The sequence below is a fragment of the Cylas formicarius genome, unplaced genomic scaffold (assembly GCF_029955315.1).
Source record: "Cylas formicarius isolate icCylForm1 unplaced genomic scaffold, icCylForm1.1 PGA_scaffold_10__41_contigs__length_53128322, whole genome shotgun sequence".
NCBI lineage: Eukaryota > Metazoa > Arthropoda > Insecta > Coleoptera > Brentidae > Cylas > Cylas formicarius.
In genome coordinates this window covers 20,553,944-20,580,488 of record NW_026844214.1, presented here as the reverse complement: position 1 = coordinate 20,580,488, position 26,545 = coordinate 20,553,944, and the positions used below count along the sequence as shown (strand labels likewise).

The window sequence follows — 26,545 nt, the reverse complement described above, 5'->3', positions numbered from 1 at the left end:
GTAGTGAAAGTAATTTTTTTCCTTTCTTCGAGTTGTATAGAACATGATAATAATAAATTTAGACGCCTTTTTCATAAAATGTTGGCAGTCAACCTGCTACCATTTCGACTTCAAAATATACAAATGCGTTGGGTCTTGATTCACATTCCAGTGTACACCAGAAAGTGAAAGCAACTGACACTGGGCAGAATGCCGGAATTAACTAACCAACTTGTACCAACTTGAATTAACATATACTGGGAGAGCAGTACAGGCATTAAAATTATTTTAGTGCTCCTTTAATGCTAAGAAAGTACCAAGACGCCATGCTCCAGAACCGAAATACAATAACGTTCCCCTTTTCTGGAATATATTTTCCTTTATTATAGACTATTGAAATTGTGTTTTTAACTCCTATTAAAACAAATTTCATTTGGTCCTAAGCTAGTGAAGATTTTTTCTGCTGCCGATAGAGTGGCTATTTGGATACTTTTGACGCCCTCTCTAGCTTACTGTTTTCCTTTTTTTTTATCGTTTTTATAGGAATTTCGTGCAAATCTAATTTCTTTTCATTTTTTATATAGGAATACTTAATTTTTAACTTCTTTTCTGGTTCATTTGCTTTGGTATATGTCCCGGAATACTTAATTAAAATACTCAAATATGAGCGAGGAATTTTATTTGGAGTAGGTTTTAAAGGACATTTCAGAAGGTAACAATTAAATAATTATTTAAAGATTCTCAGAACTTAACAGCAACAATAGAACAATGAAGCAGACCGAAGCCGAATTAAGTTAAATGAAAATAAAAGCAGACATTCTTTCTTCTAGTAGTGAAGACAGTGACGTGTCTCTGTCTGATAATATACCCTATTGCAAAAATGTCGCGAAGAGCATCACATTGAGGGACATCATGGATAAGTTGACGGCAGTGGAGGCACAGTACAGTTCACTGCCGAGGAAGTACGAGGAACAAATTAATAATTAAAATTGAAATAAACAGACTCCCACCGGAAGTTGATGGTTTCATGGCCTTCAGATTAGGAGAGCTTCGGTTCGTGAGTTCATTGATAGGAAGAGAAGGCAGAACAACGTAATGATCTTTAATGCCGTTGGATACATTCCCTCAGAAGATCAAGCCAGAGAGACCCATGAATTGTACTAGCGACTGATATTTTATTTAAAGTCTGCTCGAGTATTGAAGCTTGTTATGAACTCCTTAGTAGATGCAGCACCTGTAATCAGGCAATCCAAAGAGTTGAAAAAAGTCGACTTGTATAAAAATATTACAATAAATTTCGACAGAACACCAAGAAGAAAATAAAACAACTCGGATGGAACTAAGTGAGAGACAAACCTTAGGATTAAATATATCAATAGATCGCCGAGAATAGTTACTATTCGCAATAATTTAAACTGGCAAAGCTTGTCTAACAGACCTATTGGTCTTCGAGGGAGGGAAGTGCAGTGTGTTTATCCAAATGTGCGGGGTCTCAATACGAAAACAGTGGACTTCTTCAAATGAGTGTGTTTGACAATGGATACACAGTTTTCAGATGTGATAAAGACCTTCGAAGTGTTGGTCTTTGGCATGGTGGGAGCGTCATATTAGCAGTTAAAACTGGTTTTAGGGCAACTCCTGTAGATTTAAATATGATTAGGAACAATATCAGTATAGTAGATCTGGTGGGCTGCACAAAAAATTTATATTTTTAAATACCACCTAGCATACGTAAACTCGGCCTAGTGAGTTTTTTTGAGAAATTTGAAATTAACATTGGTTTGTTTATCAACAGTGAAGTCATTATTTTGGGCAACTTCAATGACTTCTATTTAGCACAGATAGTGAAAGTGATTATTAGGTAGAATTAACATTGTTTTAAGTAGCCATAATAGACTTCTTGATTTAGTTGCGTCCAATATCAAGTGTATAGTCACAAAAGAGTCCATGCCACTAGTTGCGGAAGATCCATACCATCCTGCGTTGAATATTAGTATGACTCTCAACTTTCAAAATGCAAGTCTTTAAACCAATTTACAACAATGTAAATGTAATTTCAGTAGAGCAGATTTCCACAAACTTTACAACAAAATACTTGATACAGATTTGTCAAATTTACTAAGTAATAAAAATGTTAATCAGCTTTGTGACAAGTTTTACCAAACATCCATATAAGATCATCACATCCGAAATAATTAAAGCAATTAAGCGTAAGCATAGGTTATTCACAAAACACAAATACAACAGATCAGAGTCAGTTTTATTCCAATACAAAAAAATACGTGCGGACATTAAAAGAATGATTGATGTGGCATATAGAAACTACATCTTTAAGGTCGAAAATCACAGAGGATACGACTTCTTTCTGGTCGTTTATTAAATCTAAGCGTTCAAATACTGAATTGTCACTTACAGGGAAGAGAGTTACACCAGCCCTGAAGAGACTGTTAATGCTATCGCTAAGTTTTTTTTTGGCGGAGGGGAGGGTTGTATACAAGACTCCTTGACAACAAATCCCTCAGTTGAATGTATTTTCTAATGGATTTATTACTACTGATCACTTAACTAATAACACTATATTAAGAGCAAAGTTCCTTGTTTGGCCCTAGCAACGAACACCTTCAGAGATGTCTGGAAGGAGGCTAGAGTCACTCTCGTCCTAAAGAAGGGAAAAGCATCTGATATATCCAATTACAGGCCTGTATTGATAATATCGACTTTTGCGAGGGCTTTGGAGATGTCGCCGGATTATAGTATTTTCAACCATATTAAACACTTGATAACCCACAAACAACATGGTTTCTTTAAAGGTCGAAGCACCATCATTAATTTGACTTGCTTTACAGAATTCACTATCAAGGCTTTGGACAACGGGAGGCGGGTGGATCTGCTATACACGGACTTTTCAAAAGCCTTTGACCGGATGGACTGCTTTTTGCTGATGATGTGAAATTTTTTAGAATAATTGATAGTGTGGTAGACTGTGTGTATCTGCAGAATGATCTGAAGATTATTGCTTCTTGGTATGCTTCTAATAACCTACCCCTGAATTTTCAAACAAATCTGATATCATAACTTTTAATTACCGTCTGGTTAATATATTATTAAGAAAATATGACAATTTTAGAGACCTGGATGCAACGTTTGACACAAAACTCTCCTTCAGAAATTATGTCAACGATGCCTGTAGAGGTGCACTCAAAATGCTGGGATTCATAGGGACAAATTCTAGAGATTTTAAAAAGGACTGTTACAACAGACTGTACAGAGAAAGTTTCTGAAATTTCTTCACTTTCATGTAAATGGTTTCTACCCGGCTAGGGGACTAATGTTTAATGTTTAAGGTTCCCTCACTGTTGAATCGTAGGAGGTACCTCACCTTTCATTTCAATGTTTTTAGTGAATTTCCTCAGTTGCTAAGCCAGCTGAACTTTCATTATTATTAATTTGGGCAAAAGCCTCGGCTCAATTACTTTTGTTATATTATTAGTAAATATTGCTTCTTAAAGTACCCTTCTCCTGGCTCATTTCTTCCTTCTGACACATTGTAACCACGGTATGCTCTTGTGGCTTTCGCATCGATTAAGTTGCCTGCCGTCTTCTGTTAAATTCATATTATAATTATTGATAACGTATAGTATAGAGTAAATAAACGCGTTTTTAAACGAAACATAGCTAGTTTGATTCTCACAATCCAATCCGTGGTAATTTCAATTTCTTTCACCATTTTGTTTAGTAAATTGAACAAAATAGTTCAAACAAGAAATATCCGAAACTTGATAAAGATTATGCTGCCATTATTTATAATATATCTTCCCTAATTTTGTAAAAAGCTATGTGTCTTATTAGCTGCAGAAGTTTTAATCCTCAATTTTCTGTCAAATAAAGCATTTTATATCACTCATTTCATTTAGAGAATTATAACGATTAATTACTTACCTATCTATTTGAATGTTTTTGAAAGTATTTTAATTGCCCAAAGAAGATCGAACTCTAAATTAACCCAATTGCTTTAAGATTTGGTAAAAAAATATGTAAAAGTTATGCAACTCACCTCTGTTCCTGCCAATGCTCTATCGACGGTACTTCTCACATAACAATGTAGGTAAGCAGTGGCTCCTAACTGCACAGTGACGTTCGTGATGGTGTTATTTTCGAAACCAACCACCGCCTCGGCGCGATTGTAGTCTTCGAAATTCGAGTACCACAACTCCCGCCAATCTGAATATTTTTCCGTGTCTCGTTTCTCTGAAACAAGAGTATCAATTTTGGACCGAACGATATACTTCGTTTGCATATTTGAGGAGCGTTCATTCAAAACCAGATATATCCTTATAAATTAATTTCGAGGAAAACATGAGAAACTTTAAGATATTTACATTGATTTGGAACGATTCTTATATAGTGTCTTCAATTAAGTCAGCACCATATCGTTACTATTATTATTATATTATTAGATTTATGATTTATTCTCCATAAACAATTTCATGGTCTAACCACCTAAAAGTTCAAATTGTCGAATTGTCGATTTGCAAAAAATATGAATTTTATGCAAGAGTCAAGTATATTTTCCAAAATATCGACAGTTGTTATTAAGAAAATTATCCAGTATTATACATAAACACCCAAGGGTGGGATTCGAACTCATAAGCATGTTATGGTGGGATAAAATAAAATAAATTGAATGAAAATTTTGACATATTAGCGGGGGTAATGTAGAGGTAAATGATAGAAACTGCATCAAACTTACACTTTTTGATTAACAAAGTTGCATTTTTGAAAAAGCTATATATGAATTAAAATACACAATATAACTTTATGTTAACCAAACATAAACAACACGTTAGTAACGTATTTGATATTTTGATTTCAAGAATTTGTTTAGTCACGTGTTTCGGAGTAGTTGGATGTTTTCGGTAGATAGCCTTGGTAATTTGACGTTTGCTTTGACAAAAATATACCCAAAAACTAATGGTTGTAGAAAACGTATAGTACGAAATGTGTTCATAATAGTATATTATGCAACAAGTGCGGTAAACGGCATTTGGCTCACGAGTTTATTTGACACGAGCGGAGCGAGTGTTTAATAAACGAGTGAGTTAAAAAGTTTACCGAACGTGTTGCATACTATACTTTTTCTATGACCGTTAGTTTTTGGGTACATTTTCGCAAAACAACACGAATACATTCACTGACATGACAGTCAGAATTGACAAATGTCAAAATTCAAAGCGTGAGAAATATCTCCGGAAACATCCGATTGCTTCCAAACCCGTAAAATCCCGGAAATGTCAGAAGTGGCTCGGATTCGAGGGAAAAGAATCTGACGTGGTAAAGTGACGCTTCCCGCACGCTAGATCGATGAGTAATTAGGTATTTTGCAGACGGGAGTAAAAAAAGGTTTTTTAGTAGCGAGTTTCATTTAGCGCGGGCGGAGCGAGTTCTTAATAAATGTTCTCGACAATTTCACATTTAGAAAGTAACTTTTTTTCACAAAAACTAAACAATTGCTGACGTAGTACAAGAAGCACGTGAACTCCATTTGTAGCGTTGTCACATAAAAAATGAAATTCCTACAAATCATATCATTAAAAAAGAACTATTTGTCATTTTATTTTTTATGTTTAATGAAATATTAGCAAGACACTTTGTTAATGTCATTGTTTTAGACCGGGAATGTATTAAATCCATAGAAAACCCTAGCGCTATCCCGCATTGACAGCATTGCATCAGTCCGTGAAAATGGAAACAATGGTATCTCCTTTGATAATATATCTATGGTTTAATTAATTCTAAAAAAAGCCAAGCAGTCCCACAAGATAACAGCAGACCAATCCAAAAAAAAATTATTTTTTTAAGAACAATAAGGAATCTAAGACAAAACTGATTAGGGGAAATAGCACGTCATTACCGATCAACACACAAATTTGCATCCAATTACTAATTAAATTAATGTTGGCGCAAAATTTATCGCAAAATTTGGACGTCTAACGATATAACGACGTCGGTCGGTAATTAATTTAGGTGTTGGTGCGCCCTGTCCGAAACATCTATATCGGCAAAGTTTTATTTATTTGGCGTTTCCGCTTGTGCGGAGCTTTCATCGACAGTACGAAATCCGCCATTAATTAAGCCGTTAGTTAATTGGTAAGGCCACATGGATCCGATGCGCGTTTTAGTTGGTCCAATGCTCATTACGCATTTGATCATATCGTTATGTCCGCGTATGCGGCAGGTACTCCAAAAATCGCCATTTGACCCGACGCCTACGCCCGGCGCCGACCGTAATTTTACGGTGACAGCGCGGTCAACTTGCAAATAATTACAGGTCGAATTTCGATTATCCCCATCGATGTAATCGTTTCCGAATAACGAATTTTCAAGATTTAATTTGCCATTGTTATCCAAATTTTAGATCAAGTTTTGTAATGCTCATTTTGTATTCAACTTGGACCATCTTAACAGTAATCAGTTTGAGTTGCATTGACGGTTCCATATTTATAGTGTCAGGAATTAGTTTAATTGTTTTGAAACCTAAAATTTCTGAATAAAGAAGAATTAAATGCAACGATATGATTTTTTTACTTCGTTAGATAGTCGTGAAAACCGCATCTCAATATATCTAGGGAAAATGAAAATTGTGCTAGGACATACAAAGAAGAAATAAACAGTTTAAAATGTAGAGTAGAAAGGACAAGATCACTTTACAGTAAAAAGCATTCAAAAGAAAAAATGTAATAATAATTGGACTTGGTGAGATAGAAAGCAAAAACTTGGAGGATGTTGTATTGGAGTTTTTTGTGCAGAAGCGTGATGCATAATTCGACAAATCGAATATAGACAACTGCTACCGAATAGGCCAAAAGAAGCCAGACAGAATTAGAGCGACGATTGTGAAATTTTCTAGTGAAATAACTAAAATAAATATTATTAAAAATGCCAAAAAATTGAAATACACAAACAAGCAAAGATAAGATCGGAAACTATTGTACAAACCGTTGAATATTGCAAAAGAAAAACAATATTTGACCAAAATTAATAAAACCGAATTAATAGTGAATGGTGGATACTTTAGCGTGGAGACCTTAAGACGTTCCGATAAACCAGAATTTCCGGAGTTCCTATGAATGGACAAACAACAACTGTTTTCAAATAATAGTGCAACACCAACAATAAACAAAAAAAAGTGAAGACAACGACGAGTATTTGGAGAATATATACAAACAACCACAGAGAAAGAAATCAAATATTCGACATCATCCGCTATCTACGCCTAGAGCTAGAAGCACAAAATCAGGTACTAGAAATAATCAAAATACAAGAAAAAATAATCAAGGACCAAGTTAGAAAGGACTAATTACTAAGAAACAGCTAATTTCATTATGTTGTTTTTAGCGAATTTCATTGTAGTATTTTTCTTTGGCAAATATGGATAGCTATTATCGACCAATATCCGTACTTTCAGTTTTCTCTAAAATTCTTGAAAAGTTAAAAAAAACACAATAATCAATTTCTTCCAAAAATTCAGGAGCATTCCTGACTTGTCTGTAGTATGGTTTTAGAAGGGGCCTTTCAACAAAAGACGTTATTAAATATTTATCAACAAAAATTTATGAATCTCCTGATTGAAGTACCCCTTGAATGTGTACATTTATAGCTCGAGAAGTACAAATTAAGAGGTAGAAGATTTCATATTATAAAAAGTTATCTGTCTCGTAGACTACAGGGTGTAGAGTTCGAAGAGATGGTGCCAAGGACGGTGCAATATGGCGTTCCACATGGTACTGTTCGTGGTCCTGTTTTTTTTTTTCAGTGTATGTAAATGATATGCTAAATTTGAAAACAAATGGAACCGTGATTAGTTTTGCAAATGACCGGTGATATTTTGTCGGGCACGTACTTGGCCATCTCTGAGGCAACTAATGGAGGACGATCTAAAAACGCTAAAAGTCTGGTACGAGTATAACATCGATATTTTGAATACGGTTGAAACAAAATATATGCCTTTCACATCCTACCAAAATAAGCTTTTAAAGTTAGGTAATCTGGATGGTGGAATTTTGGAGGTGTCTTCATTTAAGTATCTTGGTATAATATTGGATAGACATCTTAGGTGGAATATTCACATAAAAAAGGTTTCTAATAGGCGCATGATATCTAAGTTTGCGTATTTAAAACACTTAAATATCTGGCAAAATGGGTACATTATAATAATTTTTAGAAAAGGCATTGAACAGAATTACCTTCATTAGTACAAATCATACAATACTCACAATAAAGCTACTTATCTAACCATAACACAAAAAACACAAGGACAACGTTTGTGTGAATACTTTTCACCCAGATTGTATAATGTGTTACTATCAAATACAAAGATATTTGCAAGCGGTAGACAAGTGTTTTATAATTTGATCATCCGAAATAGTGCCTTTTTGATAACATACATTTTTGATTTGATTTTGACTGTTACGGTAATTATACATATAACCATTGAACTAACTGTTTTGACCTATTGTGTCTCGAGTTCTATACCGATTGTGCCAAATACTGTCGTTACCAAGGTATCTGAGAATTGTACCAATTGTGTCGCCTGCTATATTTGTGTTTTATAGAAATTGTCTTTAATTTTAATTTAAATTTAATCTTAGTTTGAAGCACATTTCATTGTTGTATGACGTTTATTTTATTTAGTGTGACTATTTTGTTATTGTTATCGGTCTCAATGTAAAATGAAGTAATGAGGTATATTTTAATAATTTTTAAACTTAATCTACGTAGTGGCTCAAGTACAGTAGGGCGGTCACTTTAGTTGAGCGTGAAACAAAAACGTTTTTACTTATCATATATGTGGTGGTTTCTATAGTCCTACTGACCTATTTTATTTAACCTTTTCACTCGCAACGGTAAATCTTTTTTTACCGATAAAACATTTTTTCCACTTTCCACCCTTTAGAGCGCTAATTAAATTACGGCTACGCAATCGAATGCTTTTATTTATTCGAACAATCGAAACAATCTCCTTAAGGCGCCAGAAAGTTATTTGAGGAAGGAGCGTCCCGAAGGATGTTTTTGCGAAAGGCGACGTGTAAGGGGTAAAATTTCGAATAAGACAGCGAGCGCGACACGGTGTTTTAATAGCGAAATACGCATAATGAAGAGTAATTTAAGCGGCCCGAAACATAGGTTTATGAATTTTTCCCTCTCTCGTTTATATTAATCCGACTTGAAAGTCGTCTCTAACAAGGGTCTGATTAAATAGGATCGTAAATAAGTTACGGAAATAACAGCCTCGAGTAATTGATTAATTGTTAATTGTTAAATTTGAGTTAGGGGTAGTTGACGTTGAAATTATTAGGTAAATTGCGTCAAGTTGAAGGGGTGGTGAAAAATTAATTTTTATTGTCGCTAAACCATGTTACTCAAATATATAATAACTGGAAGCTTCTCACGCCGAGTATTTAGATTCAATTCGAAAACTGCAAATTGTGGTGAATTCAGATATTGCACTAGGCAAGTTACTGACTGACTAGAGTCATATAGATATACAGAGTATTCCCCGGGAATTGTGTGGATGTCTTATGGGAAAACTATAATAAGTAAAAACTTGAAAATCCGGATAAAATATTTTCAGATACATATCTGGAACACCATGTATGTTATCGTTTTTTTTAAAGTCTCCATAAAATTGTAGATATATTTGGCGTAAAATATGCTATGCTAAACACCTGTGACCAGCGGGACGGGCTTCAAGTCAGCGTCAAAGATACTTGAATGTTGTCACTTGCCAAATAAAGATTATTATCAATAACCATTTCGTACGATTTTTTCAATTTAATTATTATTTTTTATTTATAGAAAGTTATGAATATTCGGAATATACAACCTAATACAAAGTAGTCCTAAAGAAAATAGTATAATAAATAAATGGGTTAACCCGTTTTTTAATTTTATTTTAATTGTTATTTCTTGAACATCCTGTATTATTAATATTAATCTAAAACGATCAACTAAATGTATTCAGCAGACAATTTAATAAAAGTAATAGAATAAAATTTTAAAGGATTCCATGTGGGCAAAATTTACAGATATTGATTGGTCCACAAACGTCATTTTTTACACAAAATATTAAATGTTCCAGAAATGGTGAAACACAGCAAAAACACCTGCATTTTTGGTTGCGCTTCTCCATTAAATTGCTTTATCATAATATAGTATCAGAATTAATTGATCGCGTACAGGGCGTTCATAAGATAAGGCCCATTTAAAATTTTTAAATTTTAAATGAACACCCCATATTTTATATTGGCACGTAAATGAACAATTAATTTGCCATCTAAAAGTACCAAACTATGGTATATCTATTTTCACTGGTCTTTTTTTTGTCTTTGGCATAAATAAGTTTAGTTTTCCGTTGTTATCGTGCTCAAATGAGTAATTGTAACAGTGAAACTGGAAGGAAATACATATCCCAACACAAATTTAGTATTCATAGAGACTGTTATATACAAAACTAATGTTAAAGACTAATAAATGGTTTAAAATTGTTTTTAATTACATACAACTAGATATTATGGTTGAACTGACCTCTATGTGCTCTAAGACATCCATGAATTGACTTCATAACATTTCAAACTGTTGCCCTTTGAATTTGGTTTGGATCAAGTTGTTGAAAAGCGGATCTGTCACGGCGTTCCAAATCTTCTATTGACCAATTGGAGTTTTATATACTCTTTGTTTAATAGTGCCCCGAAGGTAGGACTCAACAGGTATAATATCTGGCGAATGCGGTGTCCAATTCCATGGGGATAGACGCTTAATCCATCGGTTTTCAAACATGATTGTAAATTCTTAATTTACTCTATTTGTGCAATGACCAGGAGCTCCATCAAGTTGGTACAAACATATGCGATGTAACGCTAATGGCAAATTGTCTAAAAAATCTGTAACCACTGTTCGTAAAATATCCAGATATTTTTCCTCGTTCAAATTCTCGTTGTAGATACAAAAATCTATTTTATTATCCATCATCAGATAAAACACGTTGAAACTAAATGTATATTGAAATCGCTTTTCTCGTACAAATCTTGGATGTTTTGATGAAGAAAAATGATTATTCCTTCTGTTAAAAATACCCTCCAGTGAAAATGTTGACTCTTCAGTCCAAATAATTCTTTTCAAAAATCTAGATTTTCTTGTATTGTAACCAATATCATCGCACAAAACTCTACGCCTAATGGTGCATCAAGAAGGAGAAGAGATTGTATTTATTTTGTAATTATGCATATTATGTTTCTTCACTATCCGTTGAATGGACTAATAAGATATGCCGAAATCATATGCTCGGAATGGACTTATGCGGAAATGGTTGAAAATATGCTATATACTTGGTTTGATTTTCTTTTGAGTTTGCAACAGGTTTTAGAAGTTTCCTTCTTAATAGGTTTCGAAAATTTTGTTTATTAAATCTTCTGCACGTTCTTGAAACAATTATCTGAGTTTGCATAGTTATGTACCATCTTGCGATAAAATGAGAAATCTTAATGCATCTAGATATGCCAGTTATTTTTTAAAATTCCCACGTAACATGTATTTTCATATCTTGCCAGTTGGGCCTTATCTTATGAACGCCCTTTACGAGATAAGTTAATTCTCATGGTATATTATGATAATGCAATTTAATAGGGAACTAACCAAAAAATTCAAGTGTTTAGCTGTTAGTTTGCATTCCTGTTCCCGTTTGCCGAGAATTCTGGTGATTCAAATTTCTAAATCTTAATTGATGCCGCCGTATTAAGTAGTTTCAAATTGCTGGTTCTAAGCAAAGAAGCAAGCAAGCAAGCAAATTAATTTTTTGCATTGTCTCTCCATATTTCTTAATGTGTCCACGTAACTGTTAAAATAACCTAATAAAATATTTTTTTTATTGTTTTTTGTGTTATCAAGGAGGATATAATCACTTTCCTTATTTGCATGTTAATTTCTGACCTTAAGATAATTGAACCAACACGAGAAATATGATCTCAAGGTTTTTTATTGTCTTGCAGAATAAAAAATTTAATTTTATATTTTTTTGTTTTCAGTGGTATAATCGCACAATTTAGTAAACTTATAGCAAGTAAACTTGTCTACATACTAATTGGAGCTATGTTTTCAATAAAATGTAGAAAAAATATTTAATTTCTTGGAAATAAGGTATAGGGAGGTATTAGGTATTATACAAAAATGATCAAAAATTGCTGGAGGATCGGAAAATCTAATAATATACAGGTACTCCATTTAATATATCAAAGTTGATACTACTTTATAAATTTTCAGAATGGTCCCACATGTGCGTCAAGATAAATGTGTAATCTATCATCTATCATGAATCGCGCTATATATACTGCAGGTTTGACTTATCCTGGTACATATCTCTGGAAATGACACAATATAAAGGCTTTAACAATGGCAATTATCCAACAACTTTAGTTCTCTAGTAATAATTACTTATTTTGAAAAGTTAACAATACAAAAATCAGAACTAAATAAGTAAGTGAATTAAACACCTTTATTGATTTCTATTTACACATAGAAAAGGAATACTTGTTTTGGTGAGTGGTAAGTGGCGAGTCCAAAAAACTCAGCATAATTTTACGAAGTAGAAGAAGAAGAAGTAGATAAAAAGTCGTGTTGATTGGTATATTAGGATTTCTGTTTATTGTGTATTAAACTAAAAAAACATATGAGGGGAAGCAGTCAAAGTATTTTTAGCTATTTTCTATTCCAGCGACTAAGTGGTGGTATTATAGGCAATTCGCTTTATGGCATCTTAAAGTTGAACTAATCCAAATTGAACGAGGGGATTGTTGGGTTGTTTGAGCTTCGCTGTGGTTGCTACGTTATTATTTATTATTATAAATATACTATACTATATTTTTCCGACACAAAAGATACGTTATAGTTGTCACAGAGCCTAGTAAGGAAAATTTGTGTCTTCGTAAAATTGACAAGAAAAATATATTTCCATATTTTTACTTTGTTTTTGTCACTCTTCGCGCTTCGCTTTGTATATATTGCTTCCCTAAACTAAATTATAAGAAAACGCTCGACCGTATGCAGAACAGTTTTAAATACAAGGAGAGGAAAAATATTTTACCGTTTCTAACAATAATAAATTTTTTGCAGTGTTATATTTTGCATGTCTAGTTAATTTTATTTACTCACGCTGCTGTTGTTGCCTATTCAAGGTTAAACAAAGACAAATCTTTAAAACTATAGAGAATTAGGTATATATCAAAATGAGTTAAGTCCCAGGTACTTTATAGCGCCAAAAATGTAATTTCTAATTTGAAGTGGAAAAGTGTGTTATATTGGGTTAGTCGTGGACGACACAGAATGGATCATTGTAAAAGTCATTAAAAAAATCATGTCACTTTGTTAAGTTTTTGCAGGTTTCTAAAAAATAATTATTGACTTTGTTTTTTATCCCAACAAGTTTTTTTGGCTTCGCATTGGAACGTTTTCGACTTATAACACTTTAGAATCGTCATTATAGTGAAATAGGATCCGATAGTTTCGCGTTTAGATTTTAAATTTAAAATTAATTCAATCCGACAGCGGAAATATGTACCTATTTTCTTTAAATAAATAACCCGTTCGCAAAATAAATTCGTACCGCTAGCATAATTGGGCACCAAGTTCCAAACCAAAAGTGATGTGTGGTCAGCGACTTGGTGATTCCGTTGCTGTTCGTATTTTTGGTTCTTTTGGAGAACTGCCCACACTTACACCAAGCTTTTACCCTCAAAAACACCCACCGAGGTAAAGTCTTTATAATTATTTACTTTTTGTTTACCTTTACCATTGTATTCACTCTCTTTCAATTAATTTTTCGGCACGTGTTCGGAATGTTGTCGCTGTCGGCTTATACGCGGAAACTTTATAGGGTCCTTGAAGTACGTGTACTTTCCTTCGAGCACCTGTACTCTCCTTGGAGCACCCGTACTCTCCTTGGGCACTCGTACTCTTTTAGGGGCATCCGTACTCTATTTGGAGCACCCATACTCTCCTTGGAGCACCCGTATTCTCCTTGGGCACTCGTACTTTGCTTGGAGCACCCGGACTCTCCTTGGAACACCCGCACTCTTTTAGGGGCATCCGTACTCTAATTGGAGCACCCATACTCTCCTTGGAGCACCGTACTATCCTTGGAGCACCCGTACCCCATTAAGAGGGCCCGTGTTTTGGAAGCACCCGTATCGTTGTATTCTGGGAGGATCCCAACTTCGAAGTTCCTGTGTTATTAGGATATTGAATCACACTTAATAGATCTGCACGAAGGCTGCACTGCTTGGGAATAAACGAGGTGACGTCTAATTCGATATAAGCACTTCGCGAGATATTATTAGACGTACCTTTTTTTCCCTTTTTCGTTTTATTACGCTCGGTCATAAAATAGATAGTTTTTGCTATATCGAAACAGATATTTAATAATCATGCAGTTTTACTTTCGGAAAATTTGTGTACGAATACTTTGAAAATTTATATATAATTATTTGAGGGAAATTGACCTACTTGTAATACTGAGTACGATCGTTGTCGAGTTATTAAAAGTTATTTATATTGCCCTTGTTAGCCTGTGGTGATCACCTAAGGGAATATGTTTTTTTTGTGTGTATTTCTATTATTTTTAAAATTTCGTATTAAATGGGCTGTCAACTAGTTGTGAGGAATCCGATTAAATTTTGGCCGTATATTAAATTAAAAATTAAAGTAGACCAATTTTCATTTTGTATTTTTCTCCCCTAACTTTCACGACTATCTTTTATCGGTTGTGCCAATTTAAATTTAATAATAGATCCCATCGTTAATATTCCTTTTTTTATCGCAAAAACAGGGTTCCTCAGGCCATATGAGAGACTGGAAGGTCTTCTACTTCCTGGCACCCTATGGCTAAATAGATATTTTCTTTAATATTCGTGGACCCCAGATCACAACGGGTAACTAATTTGCAAGCACCCAGCGACCCAGTTTTTCAAGAAATTCAATATTTTTTTTATCTAATTTATCTATCTCGTTGCTTTTATATATCGTTAAGACCAGGAGGTGCGTGGATGTTTGTTTAGGATTCCGAAATGTTTCTGTAAATATTAAAATACTTTGGGTCTTAGATCAATATGAATTTAGCTAACAATTCTAAAGATCATTCTAAATAGATTAGTTTCAATTAGAGTGACAAGTATTTTAAATTTTTTATCAGCGTGACGCATTTTGCCCAATACTTTACTGATATCAGTACACAGGGTGTTTCACGGTTGATGAAACATTAGCCGTTTGGTCTTTGATTCTCTTCTATCGATCTATATTTATATACTTTTTTCAGTATCGCAGTTTTTCCGGTTGAATTGAAAAGTAGCTACAGCTTTGATTGTTTTTAATGAGACGGTGGTGTTCGTAAAATATTTCCCTATACCTATCCCTAGCGGTTATGGCGATAAACTTAGGTGTGATAAAGGCAGAGTTGTCAGTTTTTTTTGAAGGGGGTATTTTCTATCATTATTTTTAAATATTTTATTTGCCACAGAAATTTTGTTTGTTTTTTTGCTTAAATTAAATTGATTTTGGAAATCTAAGCTTTTATAGGAAGATTTTTTTTTATTTACGTAATTGCACTAGTTTAAAAGAAGACTGATGCAGCGAAAATTCAAACTGCTTGGGTGTAGGTTTTATATTTCAATTAAAAATTATATTTCAATTAAATTTTCAATTATTCCAGTTTCAATATAATTTCTTATATGATACTAATCACCAATGGTATAGATAATTATTAGAAGTCTTCTGCAATCGATCAGATAATCCAATAATAATTTCCAATTTACATTTTAAAAATCGAATGTCCTCGATTCGACGAATCATCTAAATGTAAATTTAAAACGAAAACGACCGTTGGCTCGCGTCGCGAGTGTAGTTCGGATTTGATTAAAAGCGTCTGGATTAGTTTTTGTTACTTGTAATTGCTGGACTAGACAGTTCTAATTACTAAATTACGTTAATGTATATAGGCAACTGGACGGACAAAATGTTAGTAAAATTCAACTAAATAGTTTTCCCAAAACTTTAAACTTGTAATATTCTATGAAATTCGATATTAGTAGTTTATAGTGGCATTAATGTCTAGAACTAGGGAGAAAATTAGAATGTTTTTAACCATGATAATGAATAACATAGATCCATGTTAACATTATCGAAAAAATAACATGCTTGATCAACCGGGGCTAGAAGTTCATTTGGATATAACCAATAATGCAGAGATTTTAAGTCATTGCGAAACAAATTCAGTCATAACATAAATCAATTAATAAAATTCATTTTAAGCGAATCTGATATTTAACATAATTAACACAATAGGTCTCTTCACATTTACGTTTAAAATAATGTGAAAACCGCCCCAGGTATCAATAAAGTGGAAACCCAGAAATACATATTTGCCCAAAATTTTCTAAATCATTATGCAGTTTCGATAAATAATGTCAACTTCATGACCTGGTTCAAGTCATTATACTAATTACCGGTGGACATTAAATTGTATCTTGAAATCCATAATGAGGAATCACGTTTATATGCGCACATTATCGATCCAACTGAATATTCTTGTAAAACTGACTACACTCTATCTGAAAGTCATTCTGCTCCTTTATTGTGCAAAAATTATCGATTCACACACTCACATACGTATATATTCATTCTAAACTTTCGATCGAGCTTTCCCTTTGCGACTATTCCCTCTTAATTCGTTCCTAGCAATGTCAGCTCCTTGGACATTTACTTGTGCGTGATAGCGGTGTCAATGGAGTGATATTTTATAGGGATGAGCTTTTAATAAAGCCCTGATATCAAAGTTATAGATGATTTGAAAAAAAATCTACTGGTAACACAACTGGGCCAACCCGTTAATGTTGCTTTGTGTGAAAATATTGGGACTTCTATTATGCTATTCTTCATGTTTGAGCCCCGTTTATATAATACAAAGCTTTAAAATTTAATTAAAAATAACCATTAAATAAATGGCTTCTTCAGGGCTTAACTGAAACTGAAGAGGCCAACAGGATGGTTGGAGAAACTTAGCAATTTCGACTCATCGACAACCGACACAGGAGGAATTCAGAAGTTTGCCAAATAGTATTACAGTAGCCTGTGGAAGTTTCTTCGATATTGTTTAAATATTGTTTATATATATATATATATATTTATGTGACAGAATATATTTGTTCCCATATAATATTGGACGAAAAAAACAGATCCCACAATTCGAGAGACAACTTTTTTATTGATTCTTGAGGATAAATAAATTCGACATTAGCAAACGTTTAAAAAGAATACGATATAAATATAAATTCTTCTTGAAACCATACCATTGTGACTTGACTGTCAAACTTAGTGGATAGTTAGTCGATCCTGTTTTTTTTGTTAGTGACTATTGATAGTGTTGTCATGTTTTAGGCACCGTCATGGCCATCCAATAATAACGTTACAAGTTGAGTGCATATTTTTGCAAAAGAGCACGACTACATTTACTGAGTGACGTGTGACGTGGCCATTAGAAGACAATATCATCTGTGGCTAAAATTTACTGATAACATCCAAGCGCTCCAGAACTTGTGGTTGAAGTACCGGAAACTTCTAAAGTGGCTCGCGAACATTGCTAGCGAAGCTGACGTTTTAAAGTGACACTCTTCACACGCTTGATATGCATGCTTGGGGATTTTAGAGTAGGGAGTAGAAAAGAATCTATTGGGTAGGTTGTACCTAACTGAAACTAGGTAATAAAGACTCCCTGAGACCCTGAATTTGCTCTTATGGGAGTTGCAGGGTTTTGCCGCAAATAAGCGTACGATATTAAATTTTGAATAAAGACGAATAAGACTGTAAAGCTATAGTCATAAAAGTGAGGATCTCTGCCCTCTCCAAATCCCATCTAGTAGCGGTGGGAAAACCCAAGGGTTCATTGTATATTTGGCCGAATTGCGTGCCGTTCATATAACATTAAATAGCCGCTATGATATTTTAAATGTCTTGTAATAAGGCTGATACCATCCAAAAAGAAAAGAAAATGCTAACACAAATCCCCAGGAGAGCAAAGTAACGCTAATGTATTTCCTTTTTATAATGACCCTTCTATAACTGATTCTTTTTATAAATGATATTGTTGAAGTAATTTTGAATTCGCATTGTGTATGTTTTACTGACGATTTCAAAATATCTAAGGCGACCGAGTCCTCTAATGATGTGTGTAGAATTAATGACCTTGATTTGAACTTAAAAAAATTATATAGAATTTGTTTTAGTCCCTCGGCGAATGCGAACATTAATAACGCTGAAATCGAGGTTCTTACAAGTATTAAAAATTTAGGTGTTCTTTTTGATTGTATGCCATTTTGCAGTAGCTAGAGCAACGCGCAACTTAGATTTTATAATAAACAATAACTTGGCTGTTATATAAATAACATTGCGAGATCTTTAACTTTGAAGGCGGAAATTAATACCTATAATTGTTGTCATATTGGTTAAAGATTGACTCTTTTCATGTTAGTACGTTCCACTATAATGTATTAACGAATAAAACATTTTGAATGGTTTGCATTATTGCCTAGTGCCTTTAAATAACATAACACCGTCATGATAATTACAGAGTGTATTCGCTGCTTAATAGAATGCTTATAGTATGAAATCAGTTAAAGCTTGATCAATTCCTCGCAACTTTGGCTTGTTCAATGTGATAAGAAACTTCTTGTATAGTTAGATTATTATTGTCATTCCTTTTAGTGTTGCATTTTTTTTAGACTAGTTAACTTTGATCTGGTTTTATTACTTATACTGTGTTATTTTAATGAGATCATATAATCTAATTAGTGAACCTTGACTCCACCCTAATGCCGACTCGACATTTTATTCTGTTCAAATAGGATAAAAAAGGCTAATTTTTCATAACATCATCCAGTTCAAACGGACAACTATGACCGCAACCGACAGATTAACAATCGCGATGGCTATCGGAAAATATATCATGTTAATTTCGCAAAATATTGGTATGGTACATGGGTATTGTACAGAACTAACCAACAATACCGTTTACGTGTGTCATTGTTTTAACTTTGATTTCAATTAATTAGTTACAAAGAGTAAAAAATAAATTTAAAACTATTGTTAAATTACAAGTGAAGAAGTACAGTTTAATTTTATTATTTCTGGAACGACACTTGTCGCGCCATTTATTTTCTGAAGTAAAGACCGTAAGTAAAGACAAAAAACAAAACAAAGGTTAGTGTTGCAATCAGCAAACCCAAATTGACATCCATCGAGAAATACTTGTACCATTGTAGTTATTTTTGGTTGAGAAAACTTGCTTGTTTAGACATAAAAAATTAAAGTGTTTTAAATCGATCAGGTTATTTGGAACTTTCAACGTCCAATGTGAAATCATTAATTGGAAGTTTTCGTAGCTAATATGGCCAAATTGGAAATGTGGATGATGAAACTGTGACTTATTACAAAAACGTGTGTCGAACATGTATCTCCTTTTAGAAAATAGTGTAATTTGGATTGATTAAACTAGCGAACAAATGGCATGAATTTCGGAAATAGCAATATTTGTACCAAAAATTAATTCAGATCCTTTTATCGTGTTAGTAGATAAACATTTCATTTTTCATATTTGGAGGTATTAAATGACCAAATAATGGAAAAACAAAATTTTTTAGAGTTTGAATTTTGTGATTAACAATGTTCTTGCTAAAAACTCATCAGGAATCCCTTGCAGTGTTAGCAAAAAAAAAGTTTTCATCACTTTTCGATGGTGCCGAAACAATAGTACTGAAATAAATTATTTTTTGGGATTTGAATTTGAGATTAGCGATGTCTTTGCCAAATAATGAATTAAATGCACCTGGGTTATTGCTGGCGTTATTTCATCCCCCGGAAAGATCAGTGACACGGCGGCCCAAATTTCTTAACCAACCTTTCGGGAATACTAGGCCGCAACATTTATTACCAATATTTTTGCCACTTGTCCCTCGATAAATAAATAAGTAATTCGAATAAATTCATTTGTCTAGAAATAGGAAAAAAATATGGGCCACTTTTTTGGTCTTTTAAGGAGCACTGTTTATTAAGCGCTCTTTTTCGAAATGTCAAATGCACACGTTACCCCCATCAGAAACCGAACGCACACTCGAAAGGCACGGAAAACAAGGAAAAAGTTCTTTTCGCTGAGCTAATTTAAAATGTAAAAGACGTGCTTTGCATCAATAACGGGAACGGAAATATGGCAGTACAAGATAAATGATACCTCTGATCGATCGATATTTTATATCCTATACAGACTGCGAGAAAGGTGCGATTTCTATTCAAATCGCGCGAATGGGTGTAGAAATATCTGTCTCACAGTTAGGGTGCTATTTGCGATTGGTTTATGGGGTTTTGTTCTCCCTTCGCTGTGCGCTGTACATTGCGAGGGGCACGAATAGTTCTTTTCAAACGCGCTTGGGTGATTTATCTTGCGCGAATTTTCCTGTTGTTTAAATCAATAAGCGAACTTTACATACGCGAAAGCAGTGTTCGTTTACCGTTTAAATTACCCCGACAAATTCCTTTTCAGTATATTGCAATATTCTGATCTTTAAATGAGAACCTTTTTTTTGAAACTCGATCAGTACGATTTCAACGAAAATAAAATTCCGAATTGCGATTGAAAATTCAATGCTCGATCGGAGGGGTGCAAGGGCTACACAGCATAACAAATTTTATGTACTCGAAAATTGAATCATTAACTGAAATAAACCTGAATCATTCCAATAAAACATTGCGTTGTTAGTGTAGTTCGGGCTCTGCTCCACTTCAATGCCTCGCTTTGCAACGTGCTTTTTGTTTTGTTTTTCTGGTTAAAGTATGGACGAAACAAATTTGGAATTTGAAATAGTTATTTTTGTAAAGCGAATCACGACTTTTGACGGACCGTCCCCCAAAAAGTAATCAGCACATCAACACCTAGTGCTACTATCAACAATATCCGACTTTTTAATTCACCATCGTAACAAATGGCTTAACATGAACAGATAACGTATTTCACAGCAAAATGTCGAAATAACAGCAACTGAGAAAAAGTTGTTTGTCTGGTGCCAAAGAAGGATGAAAAATGGGGCAACATTGGTAGGTTACTTTAAATTGCGAAACTTGAAGTAGGCCCGTTATATCATAACTTTGTAGTAGAAATGTACAGAAGGCTCCGCTCTTTTGTTTGGTATATTGGAACCTTGACAATTTTTATATTTTCAACATGAAACTCAACAATAAAATAATGCTTTATAGACTTGACTCGAAAGCGACGAATAAAAAATATTCTTTCATAAACAAATATTTTTAAACAACAACTTAATAGCATATTCTATCACATGTAAAATTTCTCTGAAACAAAACGCATTTTAAGCTTTCCAGATCTTTCATGCTTTCGCCAGAGTGGAATAGATTTACGCTTTCTATTTGAATATCTTGTCTTATCTGAATTTCTGTTTGTAAGCCTTTTGACTGATTCACCTCGATTTCCTCGTTTTGGTTATGGTTTGATGATCCCAATTCACGCACGAAGACATGGTACACTATCATGTAGAACTACTCGTGCAGCTCGTGTTGCTCCATCCGGAATTCGCTTGAGAACTTCTTGGGGATTTAATGGGCACAATGCAGTTGCATAAAAACCAGACAGGAGGTTTTTTTCGAACTATAGTGCGTTCCAGACGTATTCCTGTATATATATATATATATATATATATATATATATATATATATATATATATATATATATATATATATATATATATATATATATATATATATATATATATATATATATATGTGTGTGTGTGTGTGTGTGTGTGTGTGTGTGTGTGTGTGTGTGTGTGTGTGTGTGTTTTTTTTTTTCTTTATCCGAAAGATAATCTTGCGGCATTACCTTTTAAATATGATTTCTGGCATATGACCGCCACGGCTGGCGCGGATGTAGTCCAATCTGGTCGTCCAATTTTCGATGACTTTTTCCAACATATGTGGCCGTATATCGGCAATAACACGGCGAATGTTGTCTTCCAAATGGTCAAGCGTTTGTGGCTTATCCGCATAGACCAATGACTTTACATAGCCGCACAGAAAGTAGTCTAGCGGTGTTAAATCACAAGATCTTGGAGGCCAATTCACAGGTCCAAAACGTGAAATTAGGCGGTCATCAAATGTGTCTTTCAATAAATCGATTGTGGCACGAGCTGTGCGACATGGTGCGCCATCTTGTTGAAACCACATCTCCTGGACATCATGGTTATTCAATTCAGGAATGAAAGAGTAATAGTAATCATAGCTCTATATCGATCACCATTGACTGTAACGTTCTGGCCATCATCGTTTTTGAAGAAGTACAGACCAGTGATTCCACCAGCCCATAAAGCGCACCAAACAGTCAATTTTTCTGGATGTAACGGTGTTTCGAAATACACTGGAGGATTAGCTTCGCTCCAAATGCGGCAGTTTTGTTTGATGACGGAGCCATTCTCCGAAAACACTTCGAACACTCGGAGCGCGAGCATTGAAGATGCCAAGTGAGATTTTGGCGAAACGTCTGCAGGATTCCAGTCGGAGTTCAACGAGCGAACGGATGATATCCCGGAATATAGTGTCATCACATTTTTCCATATATATATATATATATATATATATATATATATATATATATATATATATATATATATATATAATTTTTGAAACATGGATAAACAATTTTCGTATAGGAGTTCTACTTAAGTACTTACCTAAACTCTTGAATTGCATTTTATTGCTTATGGCACTACTAAGGGCTAACGGACAAGCAAATAATTATTTGTAAAATGGAATTTATGAACCTCAATTTTATCAATGCAAGTGGTAATATTATCGCACAGATTGCGCATATATATTATTAAAAAACTATTTTTCACTTATTTAATTTTTCCGCCATATCATTTTATTTAACCTCATAGAGCATTTCTGGCACTAAGTAAAATCAAATGTGAGATCAGAAAAGTTTACTCCTAGTGTGTAAGTCCTACTGTAATTAATTTAATTAAAAATGTAATTAATAACATACCTGTTGTGAGCTCGAACAATGAATTCCAGTACATTCGAAAAAATGAATATTCTAACTTTTACATATAAAATAACACAGAGCCCTTTGTAATTAACTTTAATCACTACTTTGAGAGAAAAATGTATGTATTTGGGCTAGTCGTTTCTTTTTTTGTATTAGCACTAATGTGATTTAAATAAACATAATATAATACTTTTTTTTTCAGTTTTCCAGTCGTGATATTTTTAGCTGTAAAATAATGGAATGGAAACCTAATTTGATAGATTCTAGAGAATTCAAAGAGCCAATATGAAGATGTACATCGGCAATGAAGCCACTTAGGCAAGATAAATATCGGAAAATGCGCTTCTGCCATACTTCGCAGAAAAGTCTAAGAAGGTACCGTCCACGTTATGGGCAATCTATTTTTGTTGAGATCAATATTTAAAGTTAAAAAAAAACATGGATTGTAAAACATTTAACAAGCAAGTTAAATATTTAAGAAATCTAAAGTTTTAAATCGAGAGGAAGTTATTCAATTCATAAGAGAGGCAGACAATGAAAACTATTTGACGCTTAAGTTCTTTTTAATGATTATTTTATGTGTTTTTTAAATTAATTTATATCGTCATTGATATCCTTTTAGGTTGTTTGGATACTGATGACGATTGTGGATGACATAGAAGCTAAAGATTCATTCTGTTTTGATTTTTAACGTACCCTATCAAAAACGAATATCAACGTATGTTTTTTAGTTTGAAATTTAGATTATGTTGACATTTAACCAAAATATGTCCAAGTAATGCTAGCAGTTGACGATTGTATGAAAATAAGAAATATCTTAACTATGTTATGGGAATAAATTTTATTGGAAATAGGTTTAGTTTAGTACCTTAACTCCTACCTACCTATTGCTTGAGCTACACTTCTCCCTAATGCGACAGTGGTATATACAAGCATACGTGGAAGATACTATTAATAATAATATTTGAATATCAATTAAAATTTAATGTTGTGAAATTTCAGGATTAAAGATCACGATTAAGGATCAGGTTCAAATCTATGGCAAGTTCCAAAACTTTAATATTGTGAGCGGAATCTGAATGATGGTTTAGAAGTAAATATTGATTTGTGTTCAAGCTGTACTATTAAGTTTAATATTGTAACTAATAAATAAATCTGTCATACTTAACAAAGTGTTAAAAGAGTGCTAATTATTGTTAAACATTTAGAAATAAATTGTTCTTGGATTTTTCTCATTTCTTTCGATCTCAGATGTTTTGCAGGCATGGTAATGAATAAAATGTGAACAACTCGAGAATCTTGGCATTTCTGGTCGCTTGTAGCAAAAACTCCCTACCTTAAAATACCCAATTAGGCACTGCTCAGGCGTGCAAAATATAACACGTTAAAGTGCCAACTTCACTAAACTCTGTGCCGAGCCAATTCGACGGTTCTCGGTACTTTAGTCACCGGTCGCGATCGGATGTTTCAAGTATATATTAAAATACTGATGGTATTTTGACGTTTATCCGTTCTGATGGTTCTGCATATATTCTGTATTCACCAATTATTAAATTGTAATTTTTTCAAACCTGTTGTACAAAAAATATAGAGTAGTCTAGCTTCGCTCATAATATATCTTTAATTCGATTAATACTACAATTATCTCGGTTTAAGAAAAAAACATAAACGCACAACACTTTTTTACAATTAAACCTTGAGAGTATAAACTAGGTACATAAATATAACGTAAATATAAAAGTACATCAAATCAATGAACGTCAATATTAATTTTAAGCTGACAGTACAGTCTACTGTTGAGCATTATCAAATAATGACATTTTAACAGGACATGAGTTTTGTCGAAATTTTTGTTAATACCGCAAACAAATTGTTTGCCAATTCGTTCATTAAATCATAAGTTAATTCGTTATTCAGTCAGGGTTGTCGTCGTTGTGTGCAAATTAAAAATATTTTTAATTCATGAGGTGGAAGTTATTTTGCACCGCCCGGGTCTGTGACCAAAAAAAAGAGCGGCAAAAGTTTTAATGAACCCTTGAAAGTTTTCTATGTAAAAGTAAGTTTGATGTATACGGGAGTTCTTTCAATAACATTATGAGATACACCTAAAAACGTGATACTTTACAGTTATTCTTTACCGCAAATTTGATAAGTTTACGTTTCAATCAAATTTTAAGGTTTTTTCCGATACAACGCACAGTAAATTAAAAAAAAAACAATGGCTGCTTTAAAATTGATATGCTTATAATTTATTATTTTGGTTAGTTTGAACAACAAAAAGAAAAAAGGTATCATGGTGAAAAAACGTTTTTTCGAACCAAAAATATTGTTATAATTTGAAAATTATAAAATCGTTGAACTTTGAAAAAAGAAAAATAAAAGCGCACTTCATTACATTTTCAATGAAAAAAAGGCCATATTATTTATTCATTTAATTTGTTAGAGAATTTGGCATTTTTTTATTATATTAAAGAACGCGCTCTAGATGCATCACTGAAAACTAGACAGATCACACAGATTTGGTGAAGCAATAAATGTTTGTCCCAATGAGACCAAGTTTGTTAAAATCAGTTCAGTCGGTTATAATAATCGGTAATAAATAACCACTGGTGTCCTACCATCTGTTCTTAATCAGAGTTTTGGTTAGTTTATTTTTCCGTAGTCACAATTCTTCTTCTTAATATCTAAAACTACATTTAACCTTAATTACCCTGGAAACAAGGTATTGGGGGCACCAAAGCTCTGTACGTAATAAATGAAATCTATTTAATTACCTCCAACGACCCAACCAACATTAAATTAAATAATTTTATATTTATAAATAATTTATTTATTATCTAATTTATTTTAAATTATTTTAATATTATCTTTTTATTAAAAAAATTATATAATTATTTTATTATTTAAATTATCTATATTAATATTTAATTTATTAAAATTAAAATTATATATTAATTTAATTATTAAATTATCTAATTTAAATAAAATTTATATTAATATAAAATTACTTGTTTTATCACAATTTTCTTAGAATTAATCAAATAGATAAAAACTAATATTCCTTAAAATAGAAATAAACCCTTTAGTACTTTATATCTTTGGTTTTGACTTTAATTTTTTTATTAAGCAAATATAATGCCTTACAGGTATTATTAGCCAACGTTACATTATAATTAATTATTAATGGTCGAAAATCCACAAAATATTTTGCAATATAATAGGCGCCATACAATGCACCTAAACACAGACAAAGGTTGTGGGGATAATTAGTTTGTTTCAGCATTTTTAGGAAAAGTAGTGACATTAAAAAAAGATGAAACCAGTACCCAATATTCAATAAACTTTCTATATACATCTGTTGTCGCTGTTAAGCGTTTAAACGATCTCCCAGTTAAGACTAGCAAAACAACGGTTATGATA

General features: G+C 33.1%; 1 protein-coding gene across 4 annotated transcripts in view; it reads right to left on the bottom strand.

Moving 5' to 3' along the window:
• LOC132700815 (neurotrimin) overlaps positions 1–26,545 on the bottom strand; it is a 314,147-nt gene that overhangs the window by 48,038 nt on the left and 239,564 nt on the right. For all 4 annotated transcript variants that reach the window (XM_060668378.1, XM_060668368.1, XM_060668395.1 and 1 more), the window contains one exon: positions 4,034–4,227. In XM_060668378.1, coding sequence (XP_060524361.1) covers positions 4,034–4,227 — 194 coding nt within the window. The remainder of the gene's footprint in view (positions 1–4,033; positions 4,228–26,545) is intronic.